The sequence below is a fragment of the Podarcis pityusensis genome, assembly GCF_964106645.2.
Source record: "Podarcis pityusensis genome assembly, chromosome: 8".
In the NCBI taxonomy this organism is placed as follows: Eukaryota; Metazoa; Chordata; class Lepidosauria; order Squamata; family Lacertidae; genus Podarcis; species Podarcis pityusensis.
This window is the reverse complement of record NC_138033.1, coordinates 47,202,535-47,221,922: the sequence shown is the minus strand read 5'-3', so window position 1 is coordinate 47,221,922 and position 19,388 is coordinate 47,202,535. Positions and strand designations below refer to the sequence as shown.

General features: G+C 53.6%; 2 protein-coding genes and 1 pseudogene across 7 annotated transcripts; 1 reads left to right on the top strand and 2 right to left on the bottom strand.

Annotated features, from left to right (window-relative positions):
* Window positions 1-28: 28 nt before the first annotated feature.
* Window positions 29-8,122, bottom strand: LOC308482997 (IST1 homolog). 2 transcript variants are annotated; one of them, XM_081016532.1, is made up of 10 exons: window positions 7,835-8,122; window positions 6,042-6,141; window positions 4,882-5,062; window positions 4,653-4,740; window positions 4,300-4,383; window positions 3,757-3,867; window positions 3,468-3,668; window positions 3,143-3,235; window positions 1,513-1,561; window positions 29-1,106 (listed from the first exon to the last, which is right to left on the bottom strand). In XM_081016532.1, exons 2-10 carry the CDS (start codon window positions 6,127-6,129, stop codon window positions 907-909), a joined length of 1,095 nt encoding a protein of 364 aa, XP_080872658.1. In that variant the 5' UTR covers window positions 6,130-6,141; window positions 7,835-8,122; the 3' UTR covers window positions 29-906. The 2 variants fall into 2 exon arrangements, with proteins under 2 accessions (XP_080872658.1, XP_080872657.1); XM_081016531.1 differs by lacking the exon at window positions 7,835-8,122 and adding an exon at window positions 7,204-7,504.
* A 523-nt stretch (window positions 8,123-8,645) lies between these two features.
* Window positions 8,646-12,854, top strand: LOC308482994 (zinc finger protein 821-like). Of its 4 annotated transcripts, XM_081016521.1 has the most exons (8): window positions 8,868-8,940; window positions 9,061-9,125; window positions 9,926-10,050; window positions 10,156-10,320; window positions 10,449-10,591; window positions 11,110-11,214; window positions 11,548-11,714; window positions 12,023-12,854. In XM_081016521.1, the coding sequence occupies exons 4-8, from the start codon at window positions 10,200-10,202 to the stop codon at window positions 12,690-12,692; spliced, it is 1,206 nt and encodes a 401-aa protein (XP_080872647.1). In that variant the 5' UTR covers window positions 8,868-8,940; window positions 9,061-9,125; window positions 9,926-10,050; window positions 10,156-10,199; the 3' UTR covers window positions 12,693-12,854. The 4 variants fall into 4 exon arrangements, with proteins under 4 accessions (XP_080872649.1, XP_080872646.1, XP_080872648.1 ...); XM_081016523.1 differs by lacking the exon at window positions 9,926-10,050 and having other exon boundaries at window positions 8,646-8,940; XM_081016520.1 differs by lacking the exon at window positions 9,926-10,050 and having other exon boundaries at window positions 8,807-8,940; window positions 10,156-10,317.
* A 796-nt stretch (window positions 12,855-13,650) lies between these two features.
* On the bottom strand, window positions 13,651-18,826 carry LOC308482992 (ataxin-1-like pseudogene; annotated as a pseudogene). Its single transcript, XR_013991461.1, has 2 exons — window positions 18,685-18,826; window positions 13,651-18,576 (listed from the first exon to the last, which is right to left on the bottom strand). The product of XR_013991461.1 is annotated as an ataxin-1-like pseudogene (transcript).
* Window positions 18,827-19,388: the final 562 nt, after the last annotated feature.

The following is a 19,388-nucleotide window of genomic DNA, read 5'->3' as shown; positions in this document are numbered from 1 at the left end:
TATTATGTTTCACTTGAGACAGATCCAGTCAAGGCTATTCCTCAACTTTATTTAGAATTAATAGAGAAGATACAAACCAATCAAATTGTCCCAGAAAAGCCACATGAAAGAGTTACATACAGAGTGTTACATGGGAGAGCTGAGGTTGGCTGCTGGCACTGCAGCTGGTCTGTAAGAGCAGCAGAAGTTGCTGGATGTGTTGCTGCTGCTGTCACCACCACCACCCATGGCTTTGCCCTATAGGCAAGGGAAGAGGCTAGAGAACCAGGAGTGATGGCACATGTCAAGCAATGGCCCTGAACCCAGCCTGATGCAGAGCCACGTTAAGGCAGAACTGGGCTCACTCAAAGCTAGGAAAATGTGTCTGCTGCTCTGCAAGCCAGAGGCAGGAGGACCACTGAGCCACAAGGAGTGTAGACTGGTCAACTCCTGTGCCCCACAGCATCCCTCCCCGAAGGAAAGTCATAATGGCCCCGGAGGGCTCCCTGAGAACGCGGCAGGCAAAACAAAGCTATCAGGGGCCCAGAGCAGCTCCCCTTCCACAGCACATGCCTGGAGGGGGGGGCGCGCGCTTCTGTCCAACTACGTTGCCCAGAATCTTCAGGTTGGTGTCCCTACACCACTGTCTGTCCAAATGAGAGGCCACCTACATCACTCCCTTTCCCCTCTAATGCCCGGCTGCAGACTGCAGAGCAATGCATTCGGAGGGATTGTTCCTGCTCCTATCTCAAAGAGGCTGTGCAGTCCCCCACTCCTGGAGCAGAATGTCAGAAAAGCAGTGGCATTTGGTGTAAGTACAGAAGGAAGAAAGGCCAAGCGGAGGAAGAGGAACGAGCACTTGGCCGTGCTAAGAGGGAAGGAGGAGGCAGCAATCAGGCCCATCGGCCCCCTGTTCAGGGGCTCTTTTTAAGTTTTCTTCTTCAGTTCCTCAAACCTTCGAGAGAGGTCATCGAAGTCAATGTCTTCTGAGGCGGAAGTGTTGGCACCAGCAGAAGCGGCAGGCAGCGTGTCTGGCACAGATGGCAACTCTGGCAGCACAAAATTATCACCCGAACTAGGAACTGCAGCTGGTGGCCTCCCCCTCGGCTGTGGCTTTGGGGCTGGTCCTGCAGCAGACAAGAGTGACTGGTTACAAGCAGTAGGCAGGCTCAAGGCAGCGAAAACAGTAGTCTACCCAACAGTAGTAGGGGCAGGGGTAGGACCATTCTTCTTTTTGCTGTACTACAGTTAGTATATGTCCTGCAGAAGTGAGCACTTGCTGCACTTCAGTTGAGCCTTGCAGCTCCTACCAGTTGCTAAAGGGGCCCAAGCTCTCTGCCATGAAGAGTCCCAGTCTCTGCCCCAACACAGACACACATGGGCACATGCTTACCTCAGCAACTCAAGAGCGAACACAAGAGTGAAGGGGACCAACAATAAACACAAGCACCAGCTTTCCCCTGACATCACCACCTCCCTCCCTCCTCACTGCCTTGCCAGCTCCACAGCCTTCCCCTCCGGCCCTGCACTCACCGGTCACCTGTGGGGGTGGCAATTCCTTGTCAGCACCCATGTCATCAATCTGAAACAGAAAAAAGCTGGCTTTGCATGGAGCACCCCACACAGAACCACCACCTGACAACTCCCCAGAGGCCTACATGCACAGCAGAAGCACCATATCTGATGTTCCCATCTTCTTTATGCAGCCTTGCCAGACAGCAGAAGGAAGGATGAAATGAGGGATCTGGAGGAGGAGGAAGCAGTGGTGGTGAGCCTGGCCTGGTGGTGCCATAGGTGAGGGAGAGCCGTTCAGCATGGCTGACTACCTGACTAGAAAGTGGCCCTGGCTATGTCCCCCAAGGATGGCCTGTAGCTCTTCACCATCGCTGGCAGTCTCACCTTCAACCTGACATGAACCACCAGCAACCACAGAAGTCTGGAGAGCAGCAGCTGAACAAGCACAAGGGCATGAAGGTGGACACATCCCCATTTCCACACTCTGTAGCTGCTCAACCCACCCCACATCTCATCCTCCACCCCTGCCAGCCAACGTCAGCTCATGCCTTCCATGGGCAGCAGCCTGGACTCTGAAACCAAGGTGACCTCTGAGTCACTGCCTGCAAGCTCATCCAGGCTGCTGAGATCATGCTGGGGCTCTCTTGGTATCATTATCTCAGCCCCTCCCTCCTGCGTGGTAGACTCAAGTAGCTGCTCTGCTCGCTCCCCTCAGTGGCTGCCTCTTCCACCACCACATCGTCAACCAAGGTGCGGCTGAAGAAGCTGGAACAGCTCCTGGTGGACAGGCTGCAGGGCCACTGCTGGACCTCCTGGTTGGCCTCTATACCAAGTGTAGTTTCCACTCACTGCTCCAGAGGGACAGGCTTGTCTTGGACTTCCTTAAGTGGGAATGGGACTCCTGATTATTGAAAGTGACCTGGGCAAGTTTCTCCTCAACAATGCCTAGGCAGGCAACATCCACCTTACCACTGGCGGTAGGCCTAAGAGCCCCATCATCTCCACCATGGCCCACTACTCAAGGACCCCAGCCAGTGCATTATGTGCATTTATGTGTATTATAATGAACTGAACAGAGTGAAAGATTATGAGTCATGGGGGTACAGAGACTGTGTGAATGAACTTAGTGCTTAGCTTATATTTTTAATTGCTATTTTGTTAATGTTTTTAATATTGTTTTATAGATTCTAAATGCCGAATTGATTTGTTAATCACATGACTTGCTGTAATTGTGAGGTTTAGCTTATTTTTTAGTTGCTGTTTTCTTAAGTTTTTTATAGATTGCCACTGTTTTATTGATGTTTTATTGATAATTTGTTAATTATTTTATATGATGTATGCTGTATTTGCGACATGCTAGTATGTTTTATTATGTTATGGCTATTTATTGTTTGTAAGCTGCTTTGAGATGAAAAGCAACATAGAATGAATGAATGAAAAGCCAACATAGAAATGCAATAAATCAAAATCATATCAAAGGTGCATGAAGTTTGCTGCAAGCTCAAATCCAGTGGATGGCAACTCCTCAGTCAGTCCAAGTGGGAAGGCCTGCCAATACCCAGCACTAGACTAGGGACAGCAACAGTCCCAGCAGAGAGGACTTGCCCTCCCAGCAATTCAGCTTTTGTTTTTCATCAGCAGTACTTACAGACTCATATGTTGGAGGTGTTGCTGGAATCTGAGGTGGGTGAAGGTTGGTGAAAGGCTGGTAGGTGCCCACCGGTAGCCCGTTGAAGTGCTCCTAAAGGGAGAAATTGTTAAGTCAGACCAGCACCCCTTTCTAATGGCATAATCAGATAGGCAATACCTGCCAGAACAGATGGAAAACCTTGTTCACACAGCAGGTAGTGAGGTGTGCTCAGATGCTAACTCACCACAGTAGACTGCTATCCTTTCCTCCCCCCCCCCCACTACCACCCCCAATCCCAACTTTACAGACTCCCCTCCTGTTTCAAGCAAGACATAGGACTTACTGGTCCCTTTGGAGGTGGGTATGCAAAAGGGGGAGCTGGAGACGGCATGGGCATAGGCATTGGCATTGGCACAACTCCATCAGGACCAGCCATTGGGGTCATGAAGCCGCCGCCACCACCACCTCCATGGCCACCTTTCTTTGTATCATCCACGAATCCCACATCAATCAGGTCAGCTTCCACGCCTGCGGGAGCCTCAGCCTGGGAAGAGGAAGAAGCTGATGTCACATGTGGGAAAGGGAGCTGCTACTGAGGGAATTGAGAGTGGAACCGCCTCCCAGTCACTCACCATGACAACAGAGTCTGGCTCATAGGGCACGTTGTAGTTCTTTGCGATCTCAATCAGGTACCTCTCCACTAGGATTTTGGGAGGTGCCTCTACGCTCAACTTGTGCATCAGCTGGAAGGGAGGGAGGGAAGAGTGAGCCCTTCACTGAGCTGGGCAGGTCAAGAACACTTACCTAGCTAAGAGATATCCAAGCCAGAAAAAAGATAAGTTTCTACCTTGCCTGGTGAAGCACCACAGGCAGGACCACCTGCTGCAAACAACTCATCTTTATGAAGCACTGATATCGTTCCCTCCCATAAGAACAGCCTGCTGGATCAGCCTGTCTAGCCCAGCATCCTGTCCTCACAGTGGCCAAACAGATGCCCCAACAAGAAGCCCCTGAGTGGAGCAGCAGCAGTGCTCTTCTTCACCTGCGATTCCCAGCAACTGACTTCAGGAGCAGATCACTTCTGACAGCAGAGGAAGACGTAGCCATTGTGGTTAGTAGCTCCTGAGAGCCTTACCGCCATCTCACCCCCATGATGCCCTTCCCATTCCACTCACCCTGTCATTGACGGTCCCAATCTGGTTGCTTCGGCACAACTTGCCATACTCTTTGCTGTACTTGGCACAGAGCTGGTCAGCAACCTAGTATGGAAATGGCACACTCAAAACAGAGTCCAGGCACCACTGACTCCCCTCTATTTAAGACAGGGCACAGCAACTATCGCAGCACCCCTGGACAAAAGGTTCAGGGGTTTGGAGACTGGAGCCAACCTAAACTCCCAGATCAAACAAGAAAGTCACCAAGTTCTCTGAGCATCCTGTGAGGATAGATCAAAGTCTTTTCCCAACTGCTGCCCCCAGATGTCCAGGAAGGCTGAGCAGCCTGCCAAGACACAACTGGCACCACTCACCATTTTCAGCTCAGCCACCTCCGCTTGCAGTCGGGGGGCAGCCCAGATGAGGGTGGAGACAGCTTCTGCCAGGCCAGAGTCCAGCTCCCTGAAGGGACACAAAGTAAGGCAAGAGTGAACAAGTAGTTGAAAGACAAGGAGGACAAATAGGTCCCAGACCTAGCAGACCGAGGGGAGGGGACACGTGGCAGGCACCCAGCACCCTCTTCCCCATAGGCCAAGACCTTACTTCATAGATTGTATGAGGCCAAAGCGTGCCAGAAGCAAGTCACAGTAGAGCTCCAGGATCTCCATGGCCTCCACCAAGTAGTCCTCCCGGATGATGTGCTCCACACGGATGCGAGCCCGCTCATCTTTGCCAGCAGACAGGTAGTCAGCAATTTCCTTCCGTGCCTTCTGGGCTAGCTCAGCTGCAAGAAAAGGGTTCATCATGGGGCAGCAGGGGAGGCCCACAAGCCTGCCCTGGCCCTGCCTGGGGTGTTTGTGTATGCAAAGAGAGGGGCTCCACCAAGAAGGACTGTGGGTTGTCTCCAACTAAGTTACCGTATCTTTCGCTGAAGCCTGGAGAGCAAGAGGGGTCGGTGCGCACTGACCCCTCTCGCTCTCCAGGCTTCGCGCAGCTCTCCGCAAAGCATGGGAGCCCAGTGCCGGGCTCCCACAGCTTGCGAAGAGTTGCCTGTTCTGGGGGCTGGGGTCGGGGGAAGCTCGGGCTTCCCCCGCCCCAGCCCCGCACCTGGGGGGGAAATAATTCCCCCCCCCTTTATTTCCCCCCCAAAGAACTAGGTGCGCCTTATGGGACGGTGCGTCCTATAGGGTGAAAAATATGGTATACTCAGAATAGACATATTGAAATTAAGTAACCATGTCCATTCAATGAGTATAGTGGGGCTAGAACTGGACACAAGTCCACAAACCTAAGAACTCTTCACAGAATCCACCCCCCCATCCCAATGACCACAATTCTCAGCATCTTTGAAATACAGTACACACACACAAGCAATTCCACACTTACACTCTGACATGTCAAAATAAATTAAAACAATTCTTTTAAAAGATAGTTAAAAAGACTCTTCTTAAAAACCTAAAAACTCCCTTTAAAAAATCAAGTCTTCAAAAAAGTTATATGACCTAAGAAAGTCTTTAAAAGAATCCTTCCAAAAGAATTTAAAAATTATAATGTAGCACCCTAGAGACCAACTGAGTAGTATAAGCTTTCGTGTGCATGCACACTTCTTCAGATACACTGAAACAACATGTGCAGGCTACAAATTAAGCATCTCTTAATTTATAGCCTGCACATGGTGTTCTGGGACACCACGACTACCAGAAACCTCCTGAATCACTGCTCTGGTGATGAGGTCAAGGAATTAGGTAGGAAAGTCCACTCACTTTTCTTTTTCTCCAACAGTTTGAGGCGATTGATGACAAGACGTAGGTTGACTCGCAAGCGCTCGGCCTTGAACCCAGAGCCTAACATGGTGTAGAATTCCTGCCAAGAATACAAGAGAGAAAAAGCCTACTGTCATGTGTGTTAAAGGCAGACAGCTAGCAGTTTCCTGTGTAGATATATTCTACTTGTAATATTTATATATTGCTTTGCACATTCAGAGCCATTCCAGAGTTATTTAGAATAAAATAAAAAATACATTTAAAATTCAAAAAAGTGATACAAATATAAAACACCAAAAGTGCTCAAAAATTAATCTAAACACAGTATTCCCTGCTCTACACAAGCAGGACACCAGTATTCTCAAAAATCTCAATCATCAGCGCTGTCCAAATGCTGAGAATAACTTTTTTGCATGGTTCTAGATTCAGGTAGGTAGCTGTGTTGGTCTAACGCAGTCAAAATAAAATAAAAAAATTGTCCAGAAGCACCTTAGAGACCAGCTAAGTTTGTTCTGCATATAAGGTTTCGTAGGTATCTGAAGAAGTGTGCATGTGCACAAAAGCTTATACCCAGAACAAACTTAGGTAGCCTCTAAGGTGCTACTGGACATTTTTTAAATTAATCAATTTATTTGTTGCTTGGTGCTGGAGCATTTCACAACTGGAACGGGGGGGGGGGGATCTGTTCTCTTGTTGCTACCTGCTGAACATCTTTTGGAGAGGCAGACAGTGAATGGTCTCAGATCTCAGGATCTGGATTGGTTTGAATGTGGAAAGGTTGCGAGCTGTAATGCTTTATCTCCGCTGCAAATATATAATAAAGCAAACAAGCAAATATAAGTAATTTTAATGCGAATTTTTGTATACAGCAAGAATAAATGTTTGAATAGACTATAAATGCCAGCCATTTTTAAACAGAGCCCATACAGACTCAAGTGTGTGTAATAGTACAGTATGCCAAAACCTATTTAAGAAATGCTTTGTGTGTGTGTGTTTTTGTCTGTATGTATGTGTAGAGCACTTTCATCTGTGCAAGCAACAGATTTCTGGTTTCCCCCCCTTTTGTACATGATTTGATCAGCCAAGCCCAACCATATACAGCACAAGGGGCAGCTCACAACCTTGGATCTCTTTAACCAGTTTCAATCCCTGGAGGACAAACCTGCCCCGCTTTTCAGCACTGGAAGCGGTAGAGAGCTCAGCTCCCACCTATGTGGGAGCTGGTGGAGGATTTGCTCCAAGAGGGTGGGGGAGTTTGCAAGTAGTTGAACTACAGAGGCACGAAGGCAATTCTCAACTCTTCTTCCGGCAACGGCTTCGCTTTCGGCTAGACACAGGCAGCTGCCCGCTCCGGGTTCAGAGACCCCAAAGGCGAAACACCAGCGCCGCCCGACCCGTGGCCCAGACAGCCGGTTTCGATGTGCTACAGGCCCCAAGGAGGAGCCATTCCCGGCCAGCGGCAGGAGCAAGAGCCGGAAGGGAAGGCGAGCGGTCAGGCTGGGCAGAGGCCGAGCCCGCCAGCCGCGGACCAGGAAGCGCCTCTTCTTCGCCCGCGCCTCCCGCCACCGGCTGGCCGAAGGCAGCTTCAGGCGGCGGCCCCTCCGGGCCTCTCTCGCCTTTCCCGGGGCCCTTCCCTGCCTCGGCCCGTTCGTCGGGCGAAAGGCGACCGGGAAGGCGGGGGAGGCTTGTGAGGGCGGCGGGAACCAGGACCTCGAGTCGTCCAAGGAGGGCAACGGCCCCGCTCCCCGGAAAACGCAGAGCTGAGCGAAGGCGTTCAGCCGGGACGGCCTTACCCGGGGGCGGGGGGGGGGGAGTCTTTTTGTCTCCGTCTGTCCCGGCAGGCAGCGAAGGTGGCGTCGGCGGCGTCACGGTCCAGCCTCAGCTGGGCAGGCGGAGGGATATGTCTCTTCTCTGCTTTTCAGGAGGAGGAGGTGCGCGACAGCGACAGTAGCAAAAGCAATAGTCGTAATTCTTAGCAGCGTCCGGCCCTCTGTCTGCGACGCGGCTTCTCCAAGATACAGTGCAGCGACGCACGGGGCGCTTTGTGTTGGTACGGAACTACTTTACCGGCGGAGGGATCTCTCTCCGGAGAAAGAGGGACCTCAATAAAAGTCGTACTTCCTAAAGCGAGCGTTACCTTCATTGAGGTCCCTCCATAGCCCTCAACCGCGGCTGGAGAGTTCCGACCTCGTCGGGTACGACGTCGGAGAAGGAGGAGGAAGAGGCGGCGGCCCCGCCCACTGCCCCCCTCCCTCCGAGCTGCTTCCCATCCCCGGGGGCGTCGCGCGGCAGACTGGAGCCCTCCCGCTGTAGGGGCGCTCGCGTGAATGGCCGGGCGCCTTGCAGGGCATGGCGGGGGCGTCAATCGGGTCCCCCTGCTCGTGGCTTGAAAAGAGGCGGGGACGGCGGCAGCCCCGCCACTAGCACCGCGCCGCCGCCGCTCCGACAAGAGGAGAAGCGGCCCCGTGGAAGGAGGCGACTCGGGGCAAGGGAGGCGGGTTGCAGCAGCAGCAGTTGCTCCTGCTCCTCCTCCTCGGTAGCTGGGCCCGTGGAGAGCGCCGAAGGACACAACTCTGGCCCTGCTGGCTGGTCTGGGTGCGTGAAGCCCCCGGAGGCGCCGGCCTGATGGCTGCGGGACCCCCTCCCGGCTGAGCGCCTGCGCCGGCCTCGGGATCGGCGCCCCTGCTGCCAGACAGGAGGCGCGCTCCGCTCGGAGGGGAGGGGAGGGCTCCAGCGCAGCGCGCCCCCGTCCGCCTGTCTGTCCGTCGGTCCCGCCGTGCACGAGCCGGGCGCTCCCGCCGTGCCGCCATCTTCCTCTGTCTGTCTGTCTGCCAGCCCGGGCGGCCCTTTGTCCTCCTGCAGCGCTGCTGGGCGAGTCCAGGCCGGGCGACGGAGTCAGGTAAGGGCCGAGGCGGCGGCAGCCTCCTTTCGAGCGCGGGGTGGGGGCTGATCTCTAAACGCCCCCCGCTCGCCTACCCTGGTCATCCCCCGCATGGTGACAGGGCTCTTCTTTCCGCAGGTGCGCCCCCCCCGGGGGGGGAACCATGTCCCGTCGGAAACAGACCACCCCCAATAAAGTCCACTGTGAGTAATAAGGGGAGGGGGGCTGTTGTCACTTCCACCTTCCCCCCCTTCCCCCGCTTAAGCGAGGCATCCTCATCCGCAAAATGATGGGGGGGACAGCCCTCCCCTCCACTATTTGCTGCATTCTTCTCCCATAGCCTGGTGGGGACTCCCTGCCCAGCATCGAGGATTTGTTGGCTGAGCTGAGACATGTCCACGTACCACCTCTTGGAGCCTAAGGGCTCCTTAGGTACTCTGGGGGCTCAGAACCCCTCTCCGCCATTCTAGTGGCATTCTGTCTCTCATTGGGCCACCTTACCCACTGATGTTTCTTCTGCAAATGAACAGCTTTTCAGCACTAGTTGGGAATGGCTGGCTAGTCTCCCTTGCACAATGGTGCCTGGAAGTCCCCTGTTCCTCATTGTGCAGCTTTAGGATCAGAATTGAAATAGCAAAGGCCCAGGAAAGAGTCTGGCAATTTCAGGCAAGCACTGCCCACTTTGCACAACTTAAGAGAAAACGTATCAAGGAGGAACTAAAGCAGATAACTAAACCTGGACTACAAAATCCACAGAAGAAGTCTCCCACCACAAATTTGGCTTGCAAAAGTAGATAAGTAGGATTGCTATTGCCTATACTAAAGCATCTTTTACACACATGTAACAGCTTTACCCCTGGAGGAGAACCTGTATGGCAGGACAAGCTCTTCCAAAATATGGGCCCTGGGGGTGGGAGAGCACATGCAAATTCTAGGGCGGAGCCAGGGCAGGCAAGAGCCCTCCCTGTGTGCTTAATGCTGCTGAAGACATTTGTATTTCCAGGTCATGTTGGAAAGGATGTGAAGGGACGGATTGGTCAGGCCACCGTTGCTTTGCAGGAAGGGTTTGGGGAAAGCTGTTTTGGGGAATGGAGCCCAGGCATTAGTCCCATTCTGGGCCATCTTCAGGTAGGGGAGACCATCACTGGGCATCTGAGGAGGGGGCAAGGAATGACTGGGCTTGGGAAGGGCAATGGTCTAATGCGGCTTCTTCCTCCCCCATTGTACTTCCAGGGGAGCAAGTCTTTGCTGGGTTAGAAGAGCACACACGTCAGGCCATGATGCGAAGAGACTTCCCTGGGCTGCTTGGAGCCCAGTCACCACTCATGCAGCAGCTGCCACCTCCACCACAAGAAAAGGACTCCAGCAGCAGCAGTAGCAGCAGCAGCAGCAACAACAGTGAGTTTCCCCATCTTGTACACGATGGGCAGCTCTGGGACACCTGGGAGAGACCAAACACCTGCATGCTGCTTTGGAATCCTGTCAGCTGGTTTGTGGCAGAGGCCTAAAGCTGTTCTGTATTCCAGGTGATAGCGAGGGGGATGAGACAACACAAGATGAGGTCTCCTCCCATGCTTCTGAGGAGGACGGAGCATCAGCGACAGTGAAAAAGGAACTGGAACTTACTGAGCAGCTGGGCTGCAGCAAGCAGGTCGCTCGAGGCCATGAGGCAAGTGCATCACATTGGCACACATACTAAAGCAAAAGTGCAACACTGCTGTGGTTACTCGGTGGAAGGAGAATAGCAATAGCAGACTCTTGGATGGCCCTAGCATGGAGAAAGAGGACTGTATAGCCCACTCTGGGATTCCTGGGCCTGGTCCATTGATGTGTCCAAGTGATCACTACAGCAAGCTCAAGTGATTGGGTCTGGACTTTTTGGCATTAGAGTTCCCTAATAGTAATGGGGGAAAGGGGAGTGATAGAGCTGTTGTCATCTCATTCTGGGCTTCCCAGAAGAGGCATTTGGTTGGCTGCTGTGTGTTAGAAATACAATACACAACTAGGTAGACCCTCAATCTGATTGCGCAGGGCTAATCTTACATTGTAGAGAATCCGTCAACATGGTCTTAAAAGGTCTGGTGCAGCATTAGTTGGGGGGGAGGGGTATGTGTATGCGTGTGGCAGAATACCAGGCATGGGTCTTGTCCTCTGCTCTTTCCTTAGCCTGCCTTTCCTTGCTTGCAGATGGGTTTAAATGCCAGCCCAGATACCCTGATGGGACTCTCCCGTTGTCCCCTCTGCCAGCTAGAGTGTGGAAGCAGGGAGCAGCTTGTCACTCACGTCTATCAGGTACTTAGAGGGGGCTTTGATGAGACCATCACGCAAGGCTAAACCATCCCTGCCCTGGCTCCCCCTTTCCTTCCAGGCTGAAATTAGTAATCCTGGACTGGGAAAGGGTGGGGATGGGGGCAGGGGCTGTTGGCATTGGATGCAATTTGAATCATCCCCCCTGGTGGGTTTGCACCACATCCCAGGGAAGGCCTTGCGGGTCTCTCTCCTTCTTTCCCTAACAGAAGAGGGAGCTCTTCCGTGGCTTGGCCTTGGCTGCCAGCCCTCATAGGGACAGCTGAGAGGGGGACAGGGCAGCGGAGCCCTTGCCTCACAGCCCGGCCTCGTTTGCAGCATACGGCAGCTGTGGTCAGTGCCAAGAGCTACCTGTGTCCCGTCTGTGGCCGAGCACTCAGCTCCCCGGGCTCCTTGGGCAGGCACCTCCTCATCCACTCCGAGGACCAACTGTCCAACTGTGCGGTGTGTGGGGCTCGCTTCACCAGCCATGCTACTTTCAACAGGTGAGAAGTGGGCATCTCTGACGGTGGGACTGGGACCACGTGGCCCAGGCCGCATTTTGGAAGTCCTGGAGGGGCCCTGTTCAATGGAAGCAATGGAGGTTATACCTGGCAATTTCTGGAGGCAGCTGGAATAGGTGACCCCAGCCAGAAGCATTCTGCAGGCCAGCATTCATGTGGGTGGGGTGGCTTGTAAGCATGGCCAGAGGGAGGGGGAGGGTTACAGCTAAGGCAGTAGCTTGCAAACCTACACAATGGTTTCTTAAGATCTGTGCCGACCACCCGTCATTTCTACTCTTTGACTTTCACAGTGAGAAGGTGTCAGAGGTGCTGTGTGGAGATGCCCTGCCCATTCCCCTCCCTGAGGCTTCTTCTGGTGCTGAGGAAAAAGCAGGTGGTGGTGCTGCTGCTGCTGTCAGCCCCACAGTGTATCCTGCTGGCATCCTCCTGGTGTGCAACAGCTGCGTGGCCTACCGCAAGCTTCTGGAAGCTCAAGCTCCAGGGGTTCGCAAGTGGGCCTTGCGAAGGCAGAACGAGCCCCTGGAGGTGCGGCTGCAGCGCCTGGAGCGAGAGCGCACAGCTAAGAAGAGCCGTCGAGACAACGAGACGCCGGAGGAGCGGGAGGTGAGGCGCATGAGGGATCGAGAGGCCAAGCGGCTGCAGCGTATGCAGGAGACGGACGAGCAGCGTGCGCGCCGCCTGCAGCGGGACCGTGAAGCGATGCGCCTCAAGCGGGCCAACGAGACCCCTGAAAAGCGGCAGGCTCGGCTCATCCGGGAGCGTGAAGCCAAGAGGCTAAAGCGGCGGCTGGAGAAAATGGACATGATGCTGCGGGCACAGTTTGGCCAGGACCCCTCAGCCATGGCTGCATTGGCAGCCGAGATGAACTTCTTCCCACTGCCAGTGGGTGGGCTAGAGCTTGAGGGGCAGCTGCTTGGTAAAATGGCCTTTGAGGAGCCGAGTCCCAGTGCCCTGCACTGAGGAGGGTAAAAAGGAGGACCTGCTCTTGTCTGCTGAGGCCCCACTTGCTCCGCCAGTGAAGCATGGAACTGGAGTGTGACAACGGTCTGAGAGGGGCAGGGAGGGAGGAAGGGGCGGGCGCACTGGCTGTGATCAGAAATAAATTAATTGTACATGTCCTCAGTCTGTGCCTCTTGGGCTTGGCCAATTCACTGCAGCAGCTTGAGAGGCAGCTGCTGCTTCTGCCTTGCCCAGCTTGCTTCCTTGCTGGGCAAGATCCAGCTGGAACTTTGCAGTTCTGTAGCCTGCCCCTTACTACATCACGCTGGAGCTCTTAAGTGGGGACTAGCAAAGAAGGTGGAGTCCTGAAGAGGGAGGTGTATAATACGGCTTGGAGCCTCACAAGTTACCCACAGGGGTGTATTAGGCCTAATCATAGTGGCTGCTAGACTTAGGTACAGCAGCACCAAATGGGAGGTTTGTGGAAGAATTTGACATTCTGGGGGGATATGTGTTGGGGAGGAAGAAAGGTCCTAGATTTGAGTGCTGCTGCTCTTCTTGCCTTTGTGCGTAGAGAGATGGTGGTGGAAGGAGCACCAGTGAAAGGCAGACTTCTAAACAAAGGCTAGAGGAAGACCCTGCTGAGGGGTATATTTCTTTTCTTGGTCAGCAGCCTGTGTCGTCTCTTGCCCAACTTCCAAACTAGGTAAAAGGGAGAGACTTGGCTGCACAAGCGAGGTGAAGTTATCTCTGTCTTGTTAGCCAGGTCTGTTCTGTTCTATTAATCTTAAATCATAAAACCTATGTGCAGCCTGTTAAATTTTTTACACAACAGAACAGAGGTATTTGTGCCAGTGTGAACATTGCTAATTGGGGCTTTAGTGACCATTGTATGAATGTAAGGAAGTTTCCTTTATGAGCTTTGGTATTTCTGCCAAAATTTTCTCCAGGAGACAAGCAAGACACAGACACATCAAAGGAAAAGCTATTGGCTTATAATTATATAGATATATATATAGATATAGATATATGTATATATACTGTTTACATAAGTCAACAAGTTAAATGCAGTATTCATAAGAGCATTAACAATAAAAATACAATCTGTGTGTACAGAGACTTTAAATGGTAAAACAGGAAAAAGGATCTCACCCAAAATACAAATATACAGTACAAATTGATTTATTTAAAACAGGTACAAAAAAAGCACAACAAAATAGATTATCCTCCTTAGATTGGTAATGCTTCATTAAAGATCAGGTAGGAGAAAAGGGGCTGGGCACTCGGCTAGTCCTAAGGCTTTAGAGATACGATGCAGTGGGTTTTGGAGCGAAGATGACTGGTGTTGGTTGCAGGGTTGCTACACACTCGCCCCTTGCCAGCTGCATACAGGAAGGTGACCCACCCCAACTAAGGTGCTATGCAAGGGATTGAAGGGTGGCAGGCTGACTCCGTTTGCTTTCTTCCTCAGTGCATCTTGAGATATAGCAAAGGAACTTTCTCTGCAACAAGCCACTGGGTCAGGCCATCGCTCAGTGTTTCTGGGCAGAGGTGGGACTTAATAGAAGTGGATGTTTGCTCTTGCAGGCAAGGGCTACAGAAACAGCTGGCAAGAAGGGACGGGAAACATTTTAGCTGGAAAGGGTATCTGGTTGGTGCCCTTCTGAAAAGCAGGACCCCAGTTCATCACCCCCTAGTTTGGCAACCCACACTGAAACGTGTCTCTTTTAGCAGCCCCCATCCTACCCCATGGAATGGCCAAATGGACACAGCTGTGCAGCTGCCAGTCCCACAATATTGCATATTAGGGAGCCCTTCCCAAATATTTACTAGGGCCTGGAAAGGGGTCGTGCTGTAGTGTCACAAGAGAGAAATAGCTTATTGCTCTAGGAAGCTGGTTCTCCCAACCCTCCAGCGGCCCCAGATGGAGTAGTGCCCAAAGACACTTCCATATTTTGCAGCTCTATTCCTAACTTGGTCCTGGGCCCTAAGGGCTGTGCAGCAAGCTATCCTGAAACAGCACTGGACCAGGGTGGCAGTAGTGTTGGGCGGTCCAGATGAACTGAGGGGAACTGACCCTCAATAGCCACGGAGGGGCAGAGTTGGTGCCAATGAAAGAGGTGGCCAATCAGGCTCTTCTGCTGTGATGCTGTGCAAGTGATCCAGCTCCCATGAAGCCCTGGGAGTAGAAGGGCACTCTGCCCTAATGGCATGAAGCAGGCATCTCCTCCCTGGCGGCAGGGGAGCTGAAGGACAAAGGAGAAACCAAGGCCAGCATTTACATGGAAATGAGCGTTGGTCTAGTAAGCACACAATCCAGGGGAGCCCAAGAGCAAGTAAGGAAGGCAGAGGGTGGTTTGCGGGGAAACCTGGCTCGGAATAGTGCAAAGTGCCGGGCCTTCCAGAGGAGAACAGCAAAGTCTTCCACCTTTCATATAGAGAGGGCTTGGAGTGGATGAGGTGGCTGGTCAGACAGGAAAGCAGTTCCCGTTGTGAGCCAGGAATGCCTGTTGGCAATGGCCTAAAAGCAACAACTGTAGACAAAACATCCAAGGGAAACAAGCCAAGACTGCCCATTTGGAGCAGTGGGAGGAGCTTCCTGGCTGCTATTTTGGAGTGGGACTTGGATGGCACTGATGCAGAGTCACGGCTATGATTCAGAGCCCTAGAGCTCGCCCCTGCCGAGTTGTGGGCACCAGTGCAGGAGAGGGTACTCAGCCAGTGTCTTGAACCCAAGCAGTTCTACAGCTTTCTCGGCTCAAAAACTGTTAACCACTTGCACGTTTTATCTTCTTTCATTCTGTTTGAGTCACCAGTGCACGCAGAAGAGCAATTTTCATCTTTATCAGAAGAACCTGAATACATTTTTCTAATATCCAAAGAAATCTTACACATGTAGTGGGGGCCATTCAAGCTGGTTACAGTGGCCAGAATGTCCCCTCTCCAAACTCTCAATAGGAAATGCTTTAATCACCCCAAGGAAAAGCAGGAGTGTCTGTATGTGCACTAGCATGCTCTTATATACAAACTGCATTGCACTTTTCAAAGGAGCTGGCTGTAACTTGAGGCATCCACCACTGTGACAAGCCTTAGTCAGCCCAGGCCATTCAGACCTGGCTTACCTGTGAACATCTAAGGCATCTGCAACAGAAGTGGATGCAGCCTTTCTAGAAGATGGAGGTGGGGACTTAAGAGCAGGATGGAGATAGCTGAAGAAGCCAGAGCTAGAACATCCTCTCACACGTACACCTACACCATTCCCACCTATGGGATTCGAGTTCTACCTGGCTGCAGAGCTGTGAGGCAACACATTGCCAGGTTTGCAATTTAACAGACTATTAACCATTTCCTTTCAATCTAACACATGTGAGGAAATTGCATACAAATACTACCTCCCTGAGGAGAAATCCAGGCTCCCTTGACTCGGTGCCTGGAGAGGGGCTGCTGGGAGGCCCAGACAAAAATCCTTAACTTGGGACCCGAGCAGAAGAAACCTGGCAAACTCCCTCACTGCTCCCTTGCCCTGGTAAAAGCACCCTCCTGCTATGTGTGAGCAAGTGTCCAATAAAGTGCTTGAGTGAGGTGTGGGGGATGTTGAGCCCTTGCTCCTCTCCTCACAGAAGCAGCACAGTCACTGCTTCCTTCAGAGTCTCCCCTTGGCTGACCCCAATCTACCCTACCCAGGCTCAGACCTCCCCTACAGGGGGTGGAGAGAAGGAGCCTCTGTCAGTGGAATGATTCTAGGCACACAACTGGGGGAAGGGCCAAGCATCTGAGCAGTGGCCAAACTGGAAGGAACCCAGTTAAGCGTGGCACACAAGTTCGCCCACCACTCGGGCTTCACTTCCCTGCATTTGAACGGCCCTCGATGGACAACTTGACCTCCTGGGGAATGAATGAAGGGCGGAGGAGTGGTGGCCGGGGCTCCTCCCCAGACCTTTGGAAGCTGGGGCCTGCCCAACCATGCAGAGAAACAGGATCATGGTGGGTGGATTCCTGGGGGGAGCCCACTGCCACCCCACCCTTCTCCAATGGGTTTTTCTGCAGCTCCTGGAGACTCTCCCCACCCCGCCCAGGTCTCTCTCGGGTAGCACTCTGGGGGCTTGCCTGGGGCACAAGCCTCCCATTCAGACTCTGTAAACTGATGGAGATGCAAACATCTCCCACCTGCAGCCTGTGGCAGGAGAGTGAGAAGAGCCGATTCGTCCTCTCTGGACTGCATGAGGACCAGCCCTGTCCATACACAAAGAAAGGGTGCTCAGGGGGCACATCGATGCTCACTTTGCTCTGCTGCTCCCCCACCACAAAATGCAGTGTGACGAAACCCTGCCAGGGACTCTCTTGGATGTCCACCACAGTGCTGGAGTCAATCTTGAGGCCACCACTCACCTCTGCACTGCGCACAAAGTCCTGGGTCTGCAGGTCCTCCACCCTCTTTAGCTCTCCTGTGGCCAGCTGGATGATGGCTCCTTTCATGAAGTGGGAGGGTAAGTGGCTCTGGGAATGGGCACATTCCGTGTCAGGTAGTCCCTCATGGGCTGTTCCCTCAGGACTTGCACCTCCCAGGCCATCCTGAGCCCCAGGATGTAGGGACCCTGAGACTGGCCGACCATTGGCCATTGTAATGCCTTTCAGTATTTGCCGATGGCAGAGCTGCTCCTCAGGGGACTTTGGCGACAGTCTCCGAAAGTGGCTTTTCTCAGCAGTAGCAGCCATCACAAGTTCCACTGGGTTCCTCATTGACTCTGCCTTCTGCTCAGGGGGATTACGATGGGAAAGGTTTAGAGGGCTCAAGCCATCCTTCTGCTGAGCAGAACAAACAGGGTAGTCCTGGGAAGCAAGCACTCCAACCACCCTCTGCACCTCCAGGTCTGTATCTGGGGTGCTCCGCTGAGATGGCACAGAGATCTCTGTTCTCAAAATCTGACTGCTTGTCAAGAAGGTACCTTCAGTGCTGCACTCTACCGTTGTCCTTGGCCACTGCCCTTCAGCCTCACTTTCCTTTGCCCCTACGGCAGACCTTTGCACCCCATTTGCTGTGACTTTAGGATCTAGCTGATTCTCCTGCAGAGACTGCTCAGTGTTTGGGCCAGCAACAGAAGCTTCAAATGATGAATAGCCTGCTGGCAGACGGGACATCTGATAATAGACTGGAATTCGGCCCTGTGTAACATCCAGTGGCTGACCTCCAACGTGGGGCTGCAGAGAGCCTGAAGGCAAAACTGAGGCACTGGTCTTGCCAAAGCTGTGGGCTGCCTGTGGAGAAGGAGCAGAGTCTTCAGCCAGGAGAGGTGCATAGGGCACAAAGTGTGGGATATGAGAGGCAGCAAGGCTGGCTGAAGAGGACAGAAGGTGGCTGGGCAGGAAGCCAGGAGGCACAGCGGCGGCATAGGGTACAGAGTAGTGTGATCCCACAAACTGCAAGGGAGCAGGAGGAAGTTGAGTGTAATGGATAGGCGAGTAGGGGATACCAGGGTGCGGGATCAGCTGCGAGGTCATACTGAAGGCTGGAGGCAGCGGGCTGACATTCACCACGGGTGAGAAGGTGGCCGGGGGCATCGCCACTTTGTACAATAAGCCGTACTGGTCCACGGTAAGACTGGTCACTGTGTCGGAGCTGCCACCAGCCTCCGTGTAACGTGAAGGTGCCTGGCTCTGCCTGCCTGTTGCTGAGCCCCGGGACCATTCCACAGAGGTCTCGCTGCCGCCACCGCCCACCAGACCCGACTCAGCCGCCCGCCCCGGCTCTTCGTTGTTGGCAGCCACCGGCAGGTCGCGCTTCTTGGGGGGGAGGAATTCCTGGCCCCGTTCCTGAGCCGCTCTCATGGCGCTCGCTTCGGGAAGCTGCAAGGTGGGCCGCTGCTGTCGCCTCCTCCTCCTCAAGGGGGTCTCCGGGCGGGATCACCTGCAAAGACACAGAGAAGAGCACAGGGGTCAGCCGGGTGGGGGGGGGCAGGCGGGCGGCTTCCGCCCGGCGGGGGGGAAGGGAGCCCCGGACACTCCTGTCGCTTACCCGCCGCCACCGCCGCCGCCTCCACGGCTGAGTGCCATCCCTCTGCCCGCCGACTCCGCAGCCACCCCGGGCCTGACCCCGCCCTCTTTCTTCTCCGCCGCCGCCGCTGCCGCCGCCTTGCACGGCGCGCCGGAACTGCCGAGACTCATGACGTTAGGACGGCGCGCGCACAGCGCACAGCGATGACGTGATCGCCGCCTGAGGTTGCCATAACGACAGCCGAGGAAGCGGCGGCGGCGGCATCGCTATAGCGACAAACGCACCTGCCCTTCCCCTCTGCACGTGACGTCGCGCCCCGGCATCCCCGCGAGCTCTACTCCGTCGAGCCATAACTGGTCTACCTGTAGGGTTGTTGTAAGGACTGCTGAGGTCTGGCTTGAGAAATAATAAGCGATGCTTGTGCACTTGAAGCGGTCTCTCCACTGTGTGGTGTGCGTCTTTATTAAGATGATGAAGCCGCCAGCCTCGTGCCTTTGCGGCAGGAAAACCGAAGCGCCCCCACGGGGTTTGCTGGTATCAAACTGGGATTGGAAAGGAACGAGTAAGCTGGCGCTGCTTCTCGGCTGGCTATTCCAGGCCTTAAACCAGGAAGATGCGTAAATTATGGCCACAGTCAAATTCACGCTAAGCAAATCAAGGAAGGGGAAGCAGAGAGGAGAGACCTTTAATAGGAGCCTCACGCTATCCTGGCAAGGAACCGGTCT